The sequence below is a fragment of the Garra rufa genome, chromosome 9 (assembly GCF_049309525.1).
Source record: "Garra rufa chromosome 9, GarRuf1.0, whole genome shotgun sequence".
NCBI lineage: Eukaryota > Metazoa > Chordata > Actinopteri > Cypriniformes > Cyprinidae > Garra > Garra rufa.
Genome location: NC_133369.1, coordinates 19,045,749 through 19,067,148, shown reverse-complemented (window position 1 = coordinate 19,067,148; position 21,400 = coordinate 19,045,749). Strand labels below are relative to the sequence as shown.

Genomic DNA, 21,400 nt, shown 5'->3' with positions numbered 1-21,400 from the left:
GGAAAAAGGTAAGTATCTTGTTTAGCTTCTGAAGGGCAAAACTAAATGAAAAAATATGATATTTAGGCAAAATAACAGAAATGTACACATCTTCTTTCTGTTCAAATGTTTTCACCCCCGGCTCTTAATGCACCGTTTTTCCTTTTGAAGCATCAGTGAGTGTTTGAACCTTCTGTAATAGTTGCGTATGAGTCCCTCAGTTGTCCTCGGTGTGAAAAGATGGATCTCAAAAGCATACAGTCATTGTTGGAAAGGGTTCAAATACACAAAAATGTTGAAAAACCAAGGAAACTGTGGGACCTGAAGGATTTTCTAAAGAACAGCAGGCATTTCAACTGTTCAGGACAAACAAGGGACTCATGGGACTATCGTTTTTATAAATTCAAGTATTATTTTTCTATTGTGGACTATATTTAAATGTATTTTATATGAAATATCTTATTCAGGTCAGTACTAAATAAAAAGTAACATGCATTTTGGTAAAATAATTAACATTTTGTAGATTCTGCAAGGTGTATGTAAACTTATCACTTCAACTGTAATACATCTGTCTACACAAGAAATATCTTCAATGTGTACAATAAAGTTATTTAACTGATCAAAATGGCAGTAAAGACTTTTACATTGCAAAAAAAATCAAATAATATGTATAATATGTCCTTTTGAACTTTCTATTCATTGAAGAATAGAAATACATTACTGTATTTTTGATCAAATAAATGCAGCCTCGGTGAACATAAGACACTTCTTTCAAAAACATAAAAAAATCACACCGAGCCCAAACCTTTAAACAGTAGCGCATACATTTATTTGCTTTGCTGCTTGTATATGTTTGCTATATAATGACACTGCAGCCTGACCTTTGACACTTTTGAATGTGTCTAAATATTTGCTGTCAACAAATTCAGTATGGTTAACCCAAAGTTATCTTCCAGCTAGTTCACAGGGCAGGCTAGGAAAGTGGTTCCCTGTAAATGGCTCTCTCTGTCTGGCAGGAAACTCTAATAAGCCAAGGAAAGGTGAAGGCCTGCTGAGATGGTTTATGACCATGACCTGCATAAATAAACACCTGGCTCTTTAATCTACACTACATCGCCTTCATTGGCTCTCTAAGGATGTGTCTGAGCAGCCATTCAACACAACACTCACAGTCCCTTGAACTCAAGCAAAACGTCTTCTTTAGCATATAAATGGAATCATGGACGGGCTGTTAGCAGTGTGAGTGAAATCTGACCACATGCTGCTAAGCAAACTGGAATCCAGTCATGGCCAATGCAAGCCTACTTGAGAGGAGGTTAACCTCTATTTTTTTGCTGATCAAGAAGCAAAGAAGCAACGCAATCTCAACCTATTTTTGAGGGGGAAAAAGGAACTCACTGGTTGGAAACTCAAAGCGAAATCTATAGTTGCAATATTCAGTCGCAACATCTTCAAATAGCATATGCTTGCACAAAACCCAAAGCGGTTCACCTTTGTGATTCTCCTGACAAAGAAACCTCTATGGAACCAGAGCAGAAATATTACATAATGCCATTCCTTTCAGAGTGACATTGTCAAACACTAATATAACAATTTATGGGTCCTGCTATGAAAATAAAAAATGATATACTTTTTATTGAGAGAGAGCTCATGATAATCAGGGGCACATTCTCTAAGTTGCAGGGTGGAGGCTACGGTCTAAAGCAATGAGATCACCTTTCTCTGTTCAGACTTGACAGAGAACCTCACACAGGGTGCTGATGTGAGCCTACATTGTGGAACCTGAAAGATTGACCCTTTCCCTGAGTCTCTGGGAAAAATGAACAAGACTGAAAGCTGATTTGTTGTACTGAATGAGAATTAGAAAACAGAAACAAGAAAAAAGAGAAATATACCTGAATATACTGTTATATGATGTATCACATTAAAGTCAGTTCTTGCATTTCAATGCCTCTTTCTTGTTCTAGCAGTCACTCTAATTCTCTAAAGGGAATTTGTGCACTTTAGCGTGAAGTGTTTACACACAGCAGAATTGTTTGGTGGCCTCTTTAATTTCTTGAATAAAATACGACCCAATCATTCAAATACTCAGAGCTCCCGCAGCTCATTAAGTGGAAACACTTTTGATAGTGTTAATCTTAGCTATTGAATGAAGCAATGAATAAATGGCAATGAAGGAACATTAGAGGCATTCTAAAGAGACTGTGCACATCTGAAGTGAAGGGTGAATAAACAAAACCTTTATATTTGCAAATGTCAATGACATAATAAGAAAGTTATGATAAAAATGTAAAGATAAATCATGAAGCTTACAACATATATGAATATCACTAAATGTTCATACTGGTTACTTCATTAGACCTGAACAAAAATGCTTTTTAATAAAAAAAAAAAAAAAAAAGATCAAAATGTTATAGTTAGAGTGTATCTCCTATTCTCTTGTCAGATGACACCAACATTGCTTCCTACAAGTTTTTTTAAGTAGTCATTAGTTATATCACATTTATGTCTTTAGTATCACAAAAATGTTTTCAAGATGCATCATCAATAAGCCATATTGGGGGCAATGCATGTAAACAATGCCATTGAAATGAACAAAATATATTTTGCTGCTAAAAATGGTCAAAAAAACAAACAAAACAAAACTGAGGAACCAAAGGCATTTGTGGTTGGCCAAACTGAACCAGGATTTCTAGAAAAATAATCTTGACAATATTTGTGTTTGTATATATAATTTCCAGTCAGGTAGGTGAAACATTAGCCTAATATCTTAATTAATACTGTTTGTGCGTATCTTTACCACCTATTAACTTTAGTTTGTCAAAATATTGCGCCCTTTTCCTGCTAAGGCCTTCTCTATATGATTTTAGTTTCCACTCGTTTTTGTGTGTGTGTGTGTGTGTGTGTGTGTGTGTGTGTGTGTGTGGTTTAGACAGCATAAATCAGCAGAACAACGTATTTAGTAGTACACTAACCATGCAGTCCATGCTGTTATTTACATCAGAGTATCACCAATGTGGCCGCGCATCCGGGTAACTGATTAAATCCTGAGGTAAGTGCAAACATTCTATACGTTCTATAAGTTTTTAAAATTTTAATACTATTCGTTTTTTTTAAACAGTCGTTAGTTATAACAAATTTATGTGTTTGCTGTTAGTTTCACAAAATGTAAATAGGCCTATATAAAAAAAAATCTGAAAGTTGAAACACATTCGTCACAGAAAGTAAATTACCTAATAGATCCAGACAAAAAAAGGAGCGTGACGTCATCGACCCAAACACGAATCTGCATCCATGTGCACGCAACTTTGAAGGCGTTCTTTTAACTCGCAGACCCCCTGCTCGCGTGTTTGCAACATCATGTACACGGACAGTGATGTGGGAACGGAACCAAATGACAATAAAGCCGCTGCTGCGCTATTATGCTGTCAGTGGAACGAATCAGTGGAAACCCCCTTTGAATTCTGGATATAAGCGACTCTTTGAAACGTCAGATAAAGATTTATTTAAATCCCATGATTCATTAAGAGCAAGTGCTTGAACCCTCTCTCAACTTCACTTTCTCCGCTCCATCGTTGCTGAGCATGATGGTCCCTCCCCTATACGAAACTCTTTGTGAAAATCTTCTTGGGACTTTTTTCCTCCCTTTCCCTTAAACGTCAAGTGTAATTCATACCAAGGGCTTCGAGCTCTCCCTGACTTGAAGGTGGAGCAGATATGAGAAGAAACGGACTATCAGCCCATCCAGCAGAAAACCCTCTGAAATGAAGTAACTTTTAGACGGCTCCTGCTTAAATAACAAGCATCTGTTTGCGGATTGAACATCTCCATCAATCGAATGATAGCAGGTATGACACATTTCACCTTCACAGAGAGTTATCACTGCTGCTATTGATTTATTTAGTTTATTATTTTTGGTAAAAGTTATCTTTATATTAAAAAAACATTAAGTTTAAACACTTTTTGTGCCATTATCACTTTGAACCATTTTAAGTAGCCTATAGTTTTGATTGCAAAGCTTCTATGAAAGATATGGGCTATAATTAAGTTTTTCTGAAAGTTTAGGGAGTTAAAATTTGAAAAAGTTGAAAATGCACTGAATATTTCAAATATTTATCTGTACATGAGTAATAATAATTAATGACAGTTAAGGTGGGTTGGCTCCTCATCTTTATTTTTAAATCAGCCCTTGCAAAAAATAAAATAAAATAAATAACAGCCGAGGTCTTTTTTAATTGAAAAGCCGGTTATCATAGTATTTTTCACCTTATTCGTTAGATAACTTAGAATTCTCAATGCAAATATTTATGTATGAATAAATGATTGACGGTGAGGGACAGACTTGCACTTAAAGATCTGGCAACTCTGAATGAATTAGTTTTATATTTAATTGTAAATGCGACTATTAGCGCCACCGTTTGGTAGATGAAGCCGGTTGAAAAGTTTGCAAAAGTGCAAGATTGAAATTTCTGTGCCTTGTAATGGAAAAATGGGGTGATGCTGACATGGAGGGGGAATTTTCTGAACCTACCACTAGAGCCAGCTGACTTTTATTTTTAAACCCCACCAAATCTTAGCATCTCAAGATCTATTTGAGCAAGGCAGAGGTATCTGTTAGAGAAAAGCCATCGGAAATGTCATTGAAAATGTCATAGCGATGTTTCAGCAATGATGGAGGAATGTCAGATTGCAGATGTTCATTTTAGCAAGAGAAGTGTTGATAAAGAGATCAGACTGAGTTTGTCTGGTTTGCAGACTTTTGCATGAGCTGTCTGCACATTTTACATCATTGTCTTACTGGAATTTGTTTGGACCTCTGTAAGTGCTTCGCTTCTCATGGTCCTCTCCAGTAGGGATGAATCTGATTTGTTATTGCCTGGATCCATAACTTCCCCTCACATACATTCCTCTCACAATTCTGATGCCGCACAGCATTGTCTGCACAGATTGATTCTCACAGACAGAGCGGCTGATGTAGATAATCCACATCGACGGCATGTCATAGTGAAGTGTGAGGTGGGAGGAGAGGCATTTCAGCTCCTCGGGGAAAGTACTAAAGCAAGAATGCAGTAGCAATCTATATTCCAGCCCACCCTCTCCACCTCTAAACTGACTACTGATTAGAAAATGTTGCTGCAGTCTAGGTTTTTTTCTTGGGTGCTCAGCAATGTAACATATGATGAATGCATGAGAGTGGTGGCTGTGAAATGCTTGGCTTTGTGGTTTGCTGAAGTTTTTTTTCTGTGACTGGATAATCATTTCAGTCGTGTTGCGCTCACACAAAGACTAGCCTATAGATATACCTGAAAGGGACTTTGGTTTATACCTCTGTTTTAGCATATGGAAGCTTGCTGTTAACACAGGATAAAAAAATAAAGGTATTTGTGACTTTCTACTTGTTTTTTGTCAATTCTAAGTTTGTATTTCACAGTTAGTGTTTTTTTTTTTCCTTGCAGTTCTCACTTTTTTCAGTTAACTAGCAATTCTGAAAAGAATCGTTGGAACTGTGAGATATAAACTCGCAACTGCGGTAAAAAAAATTGAATTGTGAGACGAAAAGTCACAAATGCCCAGTTAGTTTTTTATGCTGTGGAAAAAAAACTGAATCGCAGGACATAAAAATTTGTTGGCTTAGTAATCAATCGAACTGAACGTAAACAATGCCACTGAACCGAAAAAATAAATAAAAAACGTGCATATTTTACTGATTACTGCTGCTGAAAATAGTCAATTATTGTCATGTTTTGGGCTGTCTGTGGTTTAGAGCATAAATTAGCAGAACAGTTTAGTCAATAGTACATTAACCGTGCAATGCATGCTGTTGTTTACATCTGAGTATCGCCAGTATGGCCGTGCATCCGGGTAACTGACCAAATCGTGACGTAAGTGCAAACCCTCGAAAGTAATTGTAACAGTGCTCATATATTGCTTACCCCTTCAAGAATGAATTGATTGCTTGTGCTTTTTGTCTTTGAATTAGTGTCTACTGAATAAATAAATGCAATTATCTTTGCACTTATTACACAGCTCTCTGGAATCATTATTCTGATTGGCAGGGGTGCCACTCGCAATTTTGGGCCCTATGACAAAATATGAGGTTGGGCCCCCCCTACCACACCAAAGCAGATCTCTGGGGGCCCCTAAAGGGCGTGGGCCCTTAGAATTGTCCTAACTTTCCCCCTCTTAGCGGCGCCCCTGCTGATTGGTAAATCATGGCATTTATGGGTCTCAAATTGCCAAACAGTCGCTGTTGTCCACAGCAATGCTGTATTAGTCCACGCATCCGGGTAACTGAAACCAGCACTATTTTTATGTCTCATATCACACACATCATCAAGATGCAAATGGCACTATCTTGAGTTAAAAAAGTAGTTTTTAATATTAATATATTTTAATATAATGTTGCAGTGTTCACTTTGTTGCTAGGCTGATTTGTATGATGTAATGAAATTCAATATTCCAGCTTTACTGGTTAGTAGCCATGTATGAAGCTGGAAAACAAAGTCATTATTGCCAAATAAACTTGTCACTTCTGCAAACAGGGTTTCTCACTTATATGGAAAACCTAAAGGTATAAGGATACTTAGATAAAATTATGATTTCCAGGCATGTAAACATAATGGAAATGTATACAATATTTACAGATTCATTGAAAATGTATTATTCATATTTATGCTCCGGTCAGTGCAGTCTCTATTATATGGTTTTGACAATCCTTATCCTCCACTCACGAATGAGTGCAAAAGTCATAGAAATGCGTTCAAAGCTTTGGGAAAACCAGTATCTATATTTACAATCACGCATTTGTTTCTGTTATTTATGTGCATGGTTTATGCATGTGAGACCTGCGTGGAAGAGTCAAGCATCTCTTCATCACTGTGCAAACTGCTGGTCTGGTGAAAAAAAAAAAAAGCACTCATATCCCAAAAAATTTTTTTTTATATCATCTTATATTCTGATTTACTGGTAACAGTACCAATTTCATTACCATCCGCAGAACCCCCTATACTTAATACTGACATTTACCAAGACAGTAGGAACGCTTCCAAACCACTGACATAAAAAACTCAAGTCAGTGTCGACAGGGTCAATATGCTTACAGTCCCCACCACAAACCTCCAGTCTCCACCGGCAGCATCATTTTCCTCTAATGACAGATATTTTCTCTTAGTCGGTGCGGTTTAGGGACAAGTTTCTAAATTAGAGCATATTTGTGCGCTATTTGACTCATTTGTTTAGTCTCTAAATCTGAAGCAGCAAATTTGGCCTTCACTTGTTATTTGAACTATTTCTTAAGTAATTAAATATTATTGTGTGTGTCTTAAAAGCAGATTCAACGTTTTGTTTTGGAATCTGTGGGAATACTATTGTTGACTTAACAGGCACATTAGGATTGGATCTAAATATCTGTGGAATGTGATAATGGGGAATGAGGTGAACTGTACAGTGTATACACTCTTCCCAGGGCTGTTGAAATAGTGCTCCAAAGTCTTATTATTTGTCTCCCCCTAGTGGTCATGACTGTATTAATGTAATCTTTTGTTGCTTATTTCCATGCTTCCAGTCAAGCTCCTCCTGAGCCCCCCTTAATTTTATTTTTGGATACTAAAGAGCTAATGAAATAAATCAGATGTGCTATAATCAAGACATCCAAAATGTGCAGTAATGATCTCGCTATTTTTAACTCTACAAAACAGCTTGTTTTACTGTTTGATATTGCAAATTAGCGTGTCTTACCATATTATTTTAATGTATTATCTTAATTATGAGCACACTGGTTGGTAGTGCAAACAGTTTACCAGGTGTTTGAATTGTGTCAAAGCTCTTGGGGGGTGCTCCAGTGGCTCCAATGAGTCATCGAGACCCGCCCCAAAAACCCTGAACACAAAAATTGTCAAAATGGACAAGTGCCTTGACTCTGTTGCCTTGAAGTGTTATGTAACTATATTTTAAGTGATATTGATTCTCTTTTTATGTTTATGTCCGGTTTAGGGGTCATTCTGCAATGGGCCCGGTACCCTTAACGCTCCTGCTTTGCATCTCAGCACTGGCTGTGCTGGTGTCTGCAGCAGTGGACGATCCCACAGGTGACAATGACTACACCTGGCCACAGAGGAAAGTACCACTGGTACAAGAAAAGCAAACGGTGCACCTGGGCAGCTCTGAGTTTTTGGCCAAGCCGCAGAGTGAGCTCCATGGAATATGTGGCATTGAGTGCCAGCGGGGTCTCCCAGAGCCTAGTCTGAATGATCTGGAGCAGCTACTGTCCTATGAAACCATGTATGAAAATGGCACCCGCACGCTTACCACCATCACCATTCAGGAGCAAAACGTAAGAAACAACTGGATGGGAGCTTCTGGGTCACGTATTCGGCGCAGACGAGAAGTCTACGGCACAGACACACGGTTTACCATCGCTGACAAGCAGTACTCCTTGAAGTATCCATTCTCCACATCTGTGAAGATTTCCACAGGGTGTTCTGGAGTGCTAGTGTCACCCAAACACGTCCTGACTGCCGCTCATTGCATCCACAATGGTACGGACTACCTGGATGGGGTACAAAAACTCAGCGTTGGCGTATTGAAAGAACGGTCACGGCGGAAAGGGAAGGGACGGAAAGGGAAAGGACGAAAAGGGAAAGGCCCGAGGAAGCAAAAAGAAGAAGAGGACGAGGAGGAAATCAATGAAAATGTAGAGATTGTTGAGAAGCAGGAGGGTAGGGGAAAAGGCAAAGGCAGGAGAAACCGTAGTCGGCGTAGCACCACGTCCGAACAGCCCTCGTTCCGATGGACCCGGGTGAAACAGATGCAGGTGCCGAAAGGCTGGTTTAAAGGAATCTCGGAGAACGTTGTGGCTGATTATGACTATGCCATCCTGGAGCTCAAAAGGGCGCAGAAGACCAAGTACATGGATCTAGGTGTCACCCCTTCCATCAAGAAGCTGCCTGCAGGACGTATCCATTTCTCGGGATTCGACGATGACCGGCCAGGCAACCTGGTGTACCGCTTCTGCTCTGTGTCTGAGGAGTCCAACGACTTGCTGTACCAGTATTGCGACGCCAAGCCCGGATCCAGCGGCTCAGGGGTCTACATTCGGCTCAAAGAGCCTGGCAAGAAGAAGTGGAAGCGGAAGATCATTGGAGTGTTCTCGGGTCACCAGTGGGTGGATGTTAACGGGATGCAGCAGGATTACAACGTGGCTGTGCGAATCACGCCCGTCAAGTATGCACAAATCTGCCTTTGGGTCCATGGGGACTCCAGCCAGTGTCGGGGCACCTGAGAGACTCTGTCAGCGCCCTGTTTGAGCAACCCTTGTGCCTCCCATTTGTGCACTACAAACTGCTGGATTCGTCAAGAGTAAAGACTTTAACACACCTACCATTGAACTTTTTTCCAAGCTATTTTGATACCTTAATTTATTTTATTAGACAACTTTTGTTATGAATCAGTTAGAGCGAATGTATTTCTAGATTCAGTCCTAATGAGAACTAATTCTGTCCTAAACTGTCGTTTCGAATTAGAAAATGTACTTCAGTCAGTGTTGTTTGCTATGGGAGGCATTTGTTTTGTCTGGTAATCTGTCTGGATATCTTGAAGTAGAAAGCTAGATGACTAGTTGACACAAGAAAAAAAAACTTTTTTTCTGAGAGAAGAAGCTTTGAAGTTTGTGGATTTTTCTTCCTTTTTTCTTCTTGAAGAACAAAGTGCTTGTGCTATTTAAACCCCTTTGCTCTTGTTATCATTATTATTAAATGTTACAATTGTGTGCCTTCGATAGCATAAACTGTAACCTGTCTTCAAGGGCTTCCATTTACAATTGTTCTGCTTTTTGTATCACACTGCAGGCAATTCATGGAGGTTTGACCTTCAGATTCAGATGCCCTTGTTGACTTTTGGTGCTAATTTAATTTTAAATATAAAACATCAGAGGACCTGTTGGAGTAACAGCCTACTGTAGAACTGTAAGTATGTATTTAAGACTCGCATTATGAGTTTCATATGATCATGTCGTTCTTTTAAAAAAATACACAGGGTTATTTAAATTTAGATATGGTCGGTGATACATATCATTGTAATTATGATAAAGAGAAAAGCAATATAGCTTGATAGGAAATATAAATTGAAAATTTTAATATAAAATTGATGTTCTCAAAAACAGATTGCATACTTTTTCATTTTGTACAACTTTTTCTAAATGTTTGTTATTAAGGACCAAATAAACTGAGATTTATATGTATTGGTCTAAGAGGACAAAATGGTGTGTTCATTTTTTCCAATTTTACGTTTGCTTTAAATATATATATATATATATATACATCACTACCTGTCAAATGTTTTTAAACAGTAAGATTTTTTATGTTTTTTAAAGAAGTTTCTTCTGCTCACCAAACCTGCATTTATTTGATCCAAATACAGCAAAAACAGTACAATATTGAAATATTTTTACAATATTTACAATATAAATTAACACACACACAAAAAAAACAATAGTTGCTGTAATATATATATAAACAGAGAAAAAAATAGCAATAAAAAATGCTAGTATCAATGGCTTCACTTATCACAGAGCTTGAGGTGATGGATTGGCCTCTGTAGTCAACTTCTCACGGGATTGCTGTCTTGTATGGCGGTGGATAGTGGTGGATAGCATTGGCTGGTGAGTGTGGTCCCATCACACCATATCTATGGGAATGACCCACGGCGTCAGGTGGTGTGACGCACCGCTCACCTGAAGCACTCTTACCATAGCACTTTTTGTTATTACAAAACAACAATTTAAAAATATTTGCTTAACAATGAACATTTTTAACATTCTAATAGACATTATAGCCTACCAATAAAGCACAATTTAACTTAAAATTAATATACTAGTAAAATAATATTATTTGGCCATTTTTAAGACCCTCTTCTTGAATCAGGCATGTGCTTTTAATGTACAAATAAATGCAGCCTCTCTGAGCAAAGGAGAATGCTGTAATAAATGTAATAATAGAGCTGTTGTAATGATTGTTATCATTATTTTTGTCTTACTTTTTTATTTTATTTTATTTTACAGAATTTACAATATTTATGAATGTTGACCTTTATTTAGTTTTTTTTGCACATGTGCGATATTCGTATCATATTCCTCATTCCGAACAACTTTGCCTCTAGAACTGATTGAACTGTCAATCAAATCATTTGTTAAATAACTGAGATGTAAAAAAAAAAAAAAAAAAAAAAAAAAAAAAAACAACACTTTTGCGAACTAGACCTAGGTTTTTTTTTTTTTTTCTGGAAAAAAAAACACTGCAGTACAATCCTCTGGACTCTCTAGGACAATAATTATCAACAAAAATGTTTGAATTTTACCTTTTGGAAAGCTATAACGTAGTCGTTTAGAAAAGGGGCCTGTCCGTATTTAGGCAAAATCCTATAAAGCCTAAAGGAAAACTCAAAACTTCACAAAACCTGTTGAGCGCATGTGACAGGTGATTGTAAACAAGCATGCAAAGTTTTAAGGTGCTGGTGCTGTAACGGTCATAAACATTTGAAAACATAATATTTCTATGGTAAATGACCTGTATTTGCATAAAAAATACTACATAATGTCTTTTTCCATGTGTGCTTAAATGTACATATGAAAATAATAATCGCTGCTTGCAGCTATATTTATTATTATTATGTTGAAAACAGCTCAGTAGAAGTTTTTTCAGTTTTTTTTTGATGAATAGAAAGTTCAGAAGAGCAGCATTTATCTGAAATAGAGATCTTTTGTAACATTATCAACATTATCACTTTTGATCAATTTAAAGCATCCTTGCTAAATAATATTAATTTTATTAATATTATTATTAAAATCCTTACAAATGTAGCTGTTTTAAATATTGATAATAGTAATAATAATCAGATCAGCTGAACGACTGTGTGACACTAAAGACTAGAGTAATGATTTACTGAAAATGAACTGAAAATTTAGCTTTGATCACAGGAATAAATTACTTTTCAAAATATATTCATATAGAAAGCAGTTATTTTAAGTAGTAAAAAATATTTAACAAATTCCGTTAAAAATCTTACAGTTCAAAAACTTTTGACTGGTGGTGTATTATTATTATTTTTTCTCCTTGTGAAAACAGACACTGGGACACAGGTGGGCAATTCTTCCCATCAGTGTTTATTGCATCTCAAAGGGCTTACATGCACTATGTAGGGGTGTCAAATATGAATCAATAACTCAAAATAAAATTTCTTTCAAGAGAATTGCAAAAGAGAGATCTATAGATCTGCCTTTGTCATTTCCACGAGAGCTCTAAGAGGGAGAGTGAGTTACAGAGGCTTGGCTATACAGGGCTGTCAATCAGACCTTTCTGTAACACTGTTTAACAGTGACCTCCTGAAAACTTGTACGGATCTAACTTGTAGAGTCTATCTCTGCTAATGAACCTACGCTCTACTTTCTATGAACTCAGGTATTTTCATCCAATATTTCTCCTCCACACTCTATTTTGCTGTGCAAACTACAGTACCAACACTCACCAACACAGAGGGAGCAATGAGGGAGAATGAATCAACCATTACGTTTAACAAACAAGGGTCAGGGTTCATAATGTAGTATGAGAGGGAAAGACCGAGAACCAAACATGTGGATGGGATCTTCTACGATTATACAAAATAACACTACATGTACCAGCTTCAATTTGGATTTCATACAAGCACAAGTAACTATGAGACTCAAACACAGCATTCCACTGACTACAACTGTGAAATCTTGGGGGCTTTTTTGGGAAACATCACCAACAAGTCGCTGTACATTTGTATTTTAAGATACTGCAAAAGACCTTTTCTAGAGATCATCTGAGATTTGTAGTCCAATGGGGAAATCCAAATAGAGTATGTAAACGGTGAACTGACAACTAGAGTTCAAACAATCAAAAAAATATATATCTGAAAAATAATAGCAGTTAAAATACAAAAATGACATGTCATCACCAAGAGGGTTATCTAGGATAGAGGAGCCTGGATATGTTATTAATTTATACATAATTCATATATTTATATTTCATATATTTATTATTTGTAAACAAACATGTCAATCAATGATGGGAGATGACAACAGAATGTCTTACAATCCGAATACCAGGTTCACATCAATAAATTGTCCACAGATAAAAATTTGAGCAGAGGAGAGACCTTTTTTTTGGTCAGTGAGGATAATATACACAGAGTACCTTCTGCGAACGATACATTGCACACTGCTCCAAAACTAACATACAACAGAAAGCGCTCCAACAACCTGTTTGGGACCTTTGACCCCAAAAGGGAAGTCTTAGAGGAACCATAAGTTGAGGGGATCGACATACACACGTCATTCATTTCAGACTTAAACACTGGAAAAGACATACATACGTATCATTTTTTAAATCGTTCATTTTCATTTGTGACTGTTTTTCTTAATATTATTCTGTTTCGTTCAAAACAAAGGAGAACATCGAAATAAGCACATCTTCATTTTTCGGCTTGTTTTCTCTATGATTCACTTCACAGTTTGTGCTACAACATGACACAGGAAGGCTGGGCTGGGTGAGCCGTAGTGGGCGGGGTTTGGGATTGGGGCGGGGTCAGTGGATATCTAGCTGCAGGCTCCTCAAACGTCTGGGGGTGTAAACAGACAGCAGACTTCTCTCACTGGAGCTCAGTCTTTGAGAAAACAAATACTGCAAACAGAGGATGGAGAAAAGGTCATGGTGCTGGGTGATTTAGTGCCTCATTTAAGTAGTCACTCGAAAGGTAACGATACCTGGGAAATTATAAGAAGTCCTTGATGTTGAGATCTGCAAGTGGGTCCTTGGAAGGAGGTTTTTTGGGGCTCTGGGCAGCTGGCCCTGGAGACAACTGAGAAAGTAAAGGGTACGTGAGGAAATGATGCAAACTGATTTTAAAAAAAAATACATACTGTACTATTTGGGGTCAGCATGATTTTTTTTAAAGAAAGAAATACTTTTATTCAGCATGGATGCTTTAAATTGTGAGTGCATTGCAAAAGTGTCAAAGACTTTTGCATTACAACAATGTAGTCGTTTTCAAGATAAGAAAAGTTTCTTGAGCACCAAGTCAGCATATTAGAATGATTTCTGAAGGATTGTGAGAAACTGAGGACTGGAGTTATCACAGAAATTAATTACACTTTAAAACATATTATTATAGAAAACAATAAAAGCCTGTTTCTGCCACTGAATAAAAAAGGCGACTTTTTGTCTTATAATTTAGACTTTGTTCTCGCAATAGCAAGTTTACATCTCACAATTCTGACTTTTTTATCCTGCAATTCTGTCTTTATTTCTTGCAATTGGAAGTTTATATCTCTCAGTTCTGACTTTATTGTGAGAAAAAACTAAAGAATTTGCATGATACATACTTGCATTTGCGAGAAAAAAGTCAGAATTGAGAGTTTATATCTTGCAATTGAGAAAAAAGACAAAATTGCAAGAAAAAAGTCAGAATTGTGCGATATAAATTCGGGATTACGAGAAAGAAAAGTCCAAATTACAAGATACAAACTCGCATTTATAAACTCGTAATATTAGAACGAGAAAACTAAACTGCAAAGTTGTGAGAAAAAAAGTCAAAATTGCAAGATATAAGCTCACATTTGCGAGAATTTTTTTGAAATTCAATTCAATTCTGAGAAAAAAGTCAAAACTGCAGAAAAAAAGACTCGCAATAAACTCGGAATTGCGAGAAAAAAATTTAGAATTGTGAGTTTATGTCTTGCAATTCTGACTTTATAACTTGCAATTGTGAGTTTATAACTCAAAAAAGATAAAAACTTGCATTTGCGAGAAAAAAGTCTGAATAGTAAGAATACAAACTTGCATTTATAAACTCAAAATATTGAGAGAAAAATGTCAAAATTGTAGAATACAAACTTACATTTGCGAGAAAAAGTCGAAATTGCTGAATACAAACTTTCATTTGCGAGAAAAAGTCAGGATTGCAAGTTTTTAATAATTCTTAGAAAAAAAGGTTGGAATTGCGAGATATATACTTGCATTTGCAAGAAAAAAAAAATCAGAATTGCAAGTTTTTATCTCTGAATTCCAAGGAAAAAAAGTCAAAATTGACTCAGAATTGTGAGAAAATAGTCCGAATTGCTAGAAAAAAGTCAGAATTGCAAGTTTTTATCTCTGAATTCTAAGAAAAAAGTCTAAATTGACTCAGAATTGTGAGAAAATAGTCAGAATTCCTCAAACAAAGTCAGAATTGCGAAATATAAATTCAAAATTGCACGATAGTTTCTTGCATTTGCAAGAAAAAAAGTCTGAATTGCGAGTTTATCTCCCACTATTCTGACTTAATAACTCGCAATTGAAAACCAGAATTGCAAGTTTATATCTCACAATTCTGACTTTATAACTGTTTAGTAAAAAACTGTTTAGTAAAAACATGAATTACCTTGTTGTTGTTTTTTTATTCAATGGCAGAAACAGGCATCCATAGAAAATATTTTCTATATATATATATATATATATATATATATATATATATATATATTTTTTTTTTTTTTTTTTTTTTTTTAATAATATGTAATAATATTTTATAATTTCACAATTTGTTTAATTGAATAAATGCAGCCTTGGTAAGTATAAGAAAATTCCTTCAAAAACATTAAAAACCTTTCAGACCCCAAACATTTGAATTGTTTAGTCTTATTTTTTTTATTTTATTACTTATTTATTTAGATTTATATTTTGTGTTATTTACTGGTGCTCCAGGTGTTCCTGTTGCTGCTGGCCCTGTAAATTGTGGTCTCATCATTGGCTGACCCATGGGCTGGCCCATCATCACGGGCTGGGGCATCATGGGAGCTCCTGCTGGGGCCTGAGTAAAAAATGCTAAGTAAAATATTCATCTGTGAGCACATACTTTAAGTTCAAAATACAGACACTAAAGTGATTTCTCACCATGCCAAAGCCAGGCTGTGCACCCATGGGTGCTGCCATTGCTCCAGGAGGGGCAGCAGCTCCGGGGGCTCCAGGGGCAGAGCCAGACTAAACACAATCAAAACAGGACCACAATAAAATATACACAAAAATACTTGGTGTAGAAACAATTTTCACTCAGAAATTTCACAAGAATTACAAAGAAACACAAAGTAACAATGTAAAATTTTGATGTAGAAAGACCTAATCATTTTTTTAATCATTTAAGAAAAAGCAAGCACTACCATCTGAGCGCCAGGTGTTCCCCAGCTAGTAGGGGCGACCTGAGGAGTCCAGTTAGCTCCTCCTGTCAGCTTCTTCTCATTCCACTGGTTTTCCCTGTACAAAACAAATAGCTGTCAGCAATCATAATATGTGTAAATCATTCTTCTCGGTTCATAAATACAGCTCTAGGGCCACACAAAGTGAACATGATTAAATTGTGCTCCAAGGGAGAGCGAATCAATCAAGCTGCCATAACAGTCCAAATGATTTGTCAATACAGGTCAGGTTGAGTAATTCATGTCCATGAATAGACATTATGAATAAGTGACAAGATTAATAGGTGTCTGGGAACAACAGGGACAAGGAGATGCAATGTACCAGACACTGAACTTACTTCTTTTGGCTTCCAACCCCCAAGTCTACAAGACGAGAAAACAAGAAAAGTTAGAGTCGGCAATGATGGTGTGTAAAATGACTGTTCGTCACTATTCTGTACGTACTTCCGACCAGATTGGCGAGTGAAGTGTCCAAGTCTCCTCCGATAGGCTTGATTGGTTGGGCAGCTGCTGTGGGGGTCATTGTTGGGGCCAAAGCTGGTGCCATGGCTGGAGTCATTGTCGGCCCAGCGGTGGGCACGATTCCAGGTGCCAACGACGTGCCCGCTGCAGCCATGGGGGTCCCGCCTGTGCTCTGAGGCGTTATGGCTGGCATCAGAAGGTCTCCTAATCCGTCAAACACTGGGGTTGGCACAGAGGAGAGTGGGTTAATATAGCCAGCATGGATTGAGACCATTTAGCCTAGACTAGATTTGGGATTTACCGTACAAATTGTCAGCAGTCCCATAATACACAAAGGCAGATGTAACAGGATTAAATCAAAGACAGAAACAATCAAATAAAATATATATACACAGTATACAGTACCGTTCAAATGTTTGGGGTCAGAAAGAATATATGTTTTTGATAGAAGTCTATGCTCACCAAGGTTTTTATTTATGAAAAATACAGTAAAACCAGTATTATTGTGAAATATTTGGAAACCGTTTTCTGTTTTAATCTAGGCTGAATTTTCAACATAATTAACCCAATCTTCAGTTTCACATGATCTTTCACTAATGATTCTAATATGTTGATTTGATGCTCAAGAAACATTTCTTATGATTATCAATGTTGAAAATGGTTGTGCTGCGTAAATGTTTTAAATGGAAAATGCAATTTTTAAGGATTATTTGATAAATAGAAAGTTCACAAGAACAGTTTTTTACGCCTTGCAATAAGGTTTTCGCGTTTTGTTAATTTAATGCATTTTTTTCTAAATAACTATTAATTATAACTTACTGACTCTAAACCTTTGAATGGTACTGTATTAATACAAAACACATTTTTACACATTTATCAAAACATCCATGAGGTATTCAAAACTGCATTCAGGAGTGTTAACTACATGCATTGGAAAGTCGCAAACTGGCAACACATCCTAATAAACAGGATTTTCATTGCATTACAACACAGTTGGACACATTCTGTCAGGCACCAAACAAAATAGAACCAGTTATACTGGATAAGGAGAACCCATCTTAAAAGCAAACGTTTAGGGTCTTTTAAAATTTTAAAGGTGCACCAAGTATTTTTCAGCTTAAAATGACTTTGTGCAAGTTTTACATCTAAACAAATGAAGAAATATCGCTTTTTACAAATGTTAAAAAAATAAAATAAAAAAAAATACACCACAAAAAGTTCACAAGAAGTATCTAAAAGTATCAAAAATTTGGTTAAAGTTTGATTTAAAACCTGTTTTATTTTTTCCCAAATTCAGAATTTGTTTTTAATGGTTAAATTAAAAAATAATAATGAAATGTCTAATTGATTGAAATCATGAAACTTACACAATTTAACAGCAATTTCTTAAAATGTAATAAATTATATTTTGAATGCCCTTTGAAATCTGTTTTATTTTTTTCCAAATTCCATTTAAATGTTTCTAGACTTTGTTTTAATTGTTTAATTCAAAATTATTAATCAAATAGCATGTCTAAAAAAAGTATTTAAAAAACATAAATGAATACATTTTTGAAGGCCCTATGAAATCAGTTTTAGTTTTTCACAAACTCTGTTTTTTTTTTCCAAATTCTGTTTTTTTTCTTCTCCATTTAAATTTGTTTGGATTCTGTTTTTTTCCGTTTTAATTTTTCTAGACTCTGTTTTAACAGTTAAATAAAAAATATTAAATAAAGAGTATGTTTAAATAATTGAAATCATGAAACTTACACAATTTAACAGCAATTTATTAAAACTTTAAAAACGAAATGCATTTTTAAGGCCCTATGAAATACGTTTTATTTTTTCTCAAATTCAGTTCTATTTTTTTTACCAAAGTCTGTGTTCTTTATTAGTTTTCTTAGATTCCATTTTAATGATTTCATTAACCATTTTGGTTTTAATCAAAAGCAACTCTAATTATCTGATTTTATACAATATTAATTTATTATTTTATTTAATTTATTAATTTTTTTTTTTTTCAGAAATACTGTGTTGTGTATTTACATATTTCTGTTACATAAATTCTGGTAAATATTCTTTAAAAATAATGTTTTGATGATCATTTTATTAGTAGTAGTAATATTTAATGAGACTGAAAACACTACGACCATCATGCGCACTTCAGTTTGTGTGTAGTAAACCAAACCATGCGCTTACACTATTCATTCAAAGAGACATGCAGGATTCATATTTAAATAGTATTTTTTGAAGTGTACATCCAAAATGTAGCAAATTCTGGGACATTTTACGTTATACAGTAAATTCCATTTTTATTGCATTGCGGAAATCATAGAGCCCTAGTTTGGTCTGTAAAAGTTCAACATTCTAATCATTTCGCATATGAGCATTATTTACATCAACATAAATAACACAACATTTTGTGAGTCAAATGTGTTTAAATGAATGAATATAACCTAATGAAACATTAAAAAACATTGTTAAAGTACCTAGTGCACTATCTATAAAAACTGTTCCAGTACCAACAACACTAAGGCAGGCAATTTATTCCAATGCAGTAATGCACAAGATCTGTAACATGGGCGTGCGGGGTCAATAGAATAAAGAGGTCAAAGGGTAAAGAACAAACAGCGCTAGGACATTCACACCTCCCAAACCATTCGGCGTGATCGGGTACATGCCACAAAGCCCTGAGTTCTCGCCAACTCACCAATGGCACAGCAGGAGCAAGCAATAAGCCAGTTCAGTGTGCAAGGAGAGAGTTATCAGAAACAAAGCGACGGAAGAATGGGACAGATGACAAAGTCAAGAAAAAGCAGTAGTACAGTAAGAGAACAAGAATAGACAAAACACAAAATGAAATGAAAAAAGAGAAGCACGGGGAGAATGCATTTTATAAGTGCTGCCACATCCTCTCTGGATTATTTAAGAAGGTCAGCAGATGTAAAAGTGCTCATGCAAGGCAAAAGTGTGCTGAGCAGGAAGTAAGCTTGAAAGAGAAACTAAAACAGTTTTGTCAAATAGGTTAGCATTCATGTTTAATAAGAGTGTAATTATCTGTTCAAAACGCCCAGTGAACGTGCGTAATTTGATTTCTCACCTGACGCATCAAAGCCACCAGAGGGCGCTGCGGTGGCAGGGGCGCTGTCTGCCGCCGCTGGTGTGGCGGATACCGGCACTGAGCCAAAGGCATCAAAAGCTGACTCCAGCAAGTCAGCTGGGGCTGAGGATGGCACTGGTGCTGGGGTTGTTGTAACCGTGGGGGCGACTGGTGAAATCAACCCTGCAGACGTCAACAGACAAAATGTCAAATCCAGCACAAATCTATAGTGCACTTTTAGATTCTTAACAGTTCTTCAATATCCAAACAGTTCATTATGGTCCAGCATAAGAACAATATCAAAACAAGGCGTTTCTAAACTAAATTACTGTTTAAATCTACATAAACATTTTTTTAAAGTATTCTAGCTAAGGCTATCAATCGATTAGGTTTAACTTATTTAATAAACTGTGAAGAAGCTGTGTTTAGTATCATTTATATTAGTATTATATTATATCAAATGATAAATTGTGATTAATCTAAACAAAGTTTTTGATTACATAATACATATGGTACCCTGGACCACAAAACCAGTCATAAGGTTAAATTTGACAAAACTGAGATTTATACATCATATGAAAGCTCAATAAATAAGCTTTCTATTGATGTATGGTTTGTTAGGATAGGACAATATTTGGCTGAGATACATCTATTTGAAATCAGAAATCTGAGGGTGCAAAAAAATCAAAAAGACTGAGAAAATCACCTTTAAAGTTGTCCAAATTAGGTTCTTAACAATGCATATTACAAATCAAAAATTACATTTTGATATGTTTACAGTAGGAATTTTACAAAAAATCTTCATGGAACATGAACTTTACTTAATTTCTTAATGATTTTTGGCATAAAAAAAAATCAATAATTTTGACCCATACAATGTATTTTTGGCTATTGCTACAAATATACCCCAGCGACTTAAGACTGGTTTTGTGGTCCAGGGTCACATATACAAAGTACACACACATGCATTATGTACATATAAATACACACACATACAGTACATATTTTGAACATATTTATATTCATATAATTTATATTGTATCTAATTATATTTAATATGTAAACATACATTTTTCTTAAATATTTACATGCATTTGTATATATTTATATATACATAATAAATATACACAGTACACACATTATGTAAACAAACATTTATTTTGGATGTGATTAATCGCAATTGCTACTTTATATACTTTTTATTATATTTTTTGTTTTTTGTTAATATTTTAAATTGTCTTTTATTGTTATATTTTGTATTTTACATAATGCTCTAGAAATTTCATGTGCTTTTTCATGTTTATCTTTTTTTAATAATTTCTACATAGTTTCATTTCAATGTAATTTTTATTACTACTTCAGTAGTATTTTTTTCTATTATTTTATTTTATACTGTATTTTATTTATTTTTCCATTACAAATCAGCACAACAACTTAAAAGTTTAACTGAAAAATTAGCATTCAAGCAAATACATTTTCTATTATTGGTATACATTTGTCTCCTAGTTTAAAAAAATAAATTATATATATATATATATATATATATATATATATATATATATATATATATATATATATACAGTAGTCAACATTCGAAGTGGATCAAAACCTTTCATCAAATTTGTCCTAAAACCAAA

General features: G+C 35.4%; 2 protein-coding genes across 2 annotated transcripts in view; one reads left to right on the top strand and one right to left on the bottom strand.

Moving 5' to 3' along the window:
• The first annotated feature begins 3,375 nt into the window (after positions 1-3,375).
• prss35 (serine protease 35) lies at positions 3,376-10,214 on the top strand. Its single transcript, XM_073847135.1, has 2 exons — positions 3,376-3,827; positions 7,972-10,214. The coding sequence occupies exon 2, from the start codon at positions 7,985-7,987 to the stop codon at positions 9,257-9,259; it is 1,275 nt and encodes a 424-aa protein (XP_073703236.1). The 5' UTR covers positions 3,376-3,827; positions 7,972-7,984; the 3' UTR covers positions 9,260-10,214.
• Positions 10,215-12,115: 1,901 nt separating this feature from the next.
• Positions 12,116-21,400, bottom strand: part of snap91a (synaptosome associated protein 91a) — a 28,829-nt gene continuing 19,544 nt past the window's right edge. Inside the window, exons 13-20 of the mRNA XM_073847769.1 lie at positions 19,764-19,946; positions 16,667-16,903; positions 16,561-16,585; positions 16,187-16,280; positions 15,924-16,010; positions 15,724-15,840; positions 13,760-13,854; positions 12,116-13,676 (exon numbers count right to left, since the gene is read on the bottom strand). Coding sequence (XP_073703870.1) covers positions 13,768-13,854; positions 15,724-15,840; positions 15,924-16,010; positions 16,187-16,280; positions 16,561-16,585; positions 16,667-16,903; positions 19,764-19,946 — 830 coding nt within the window. The 3' untranslated portion in view covers positions 12,116-13,676; positions 13,760-13,767. The remainder of the gene's footprint in view (positions 13,677-13,759; positions 13,855-15,723; positions 15,841-15,923; positions 16,011-16,186; positions 16,281-16,560; positions 16,586-16,666; positions 16,904-19,763; positions 19,947-21,400) is intronic.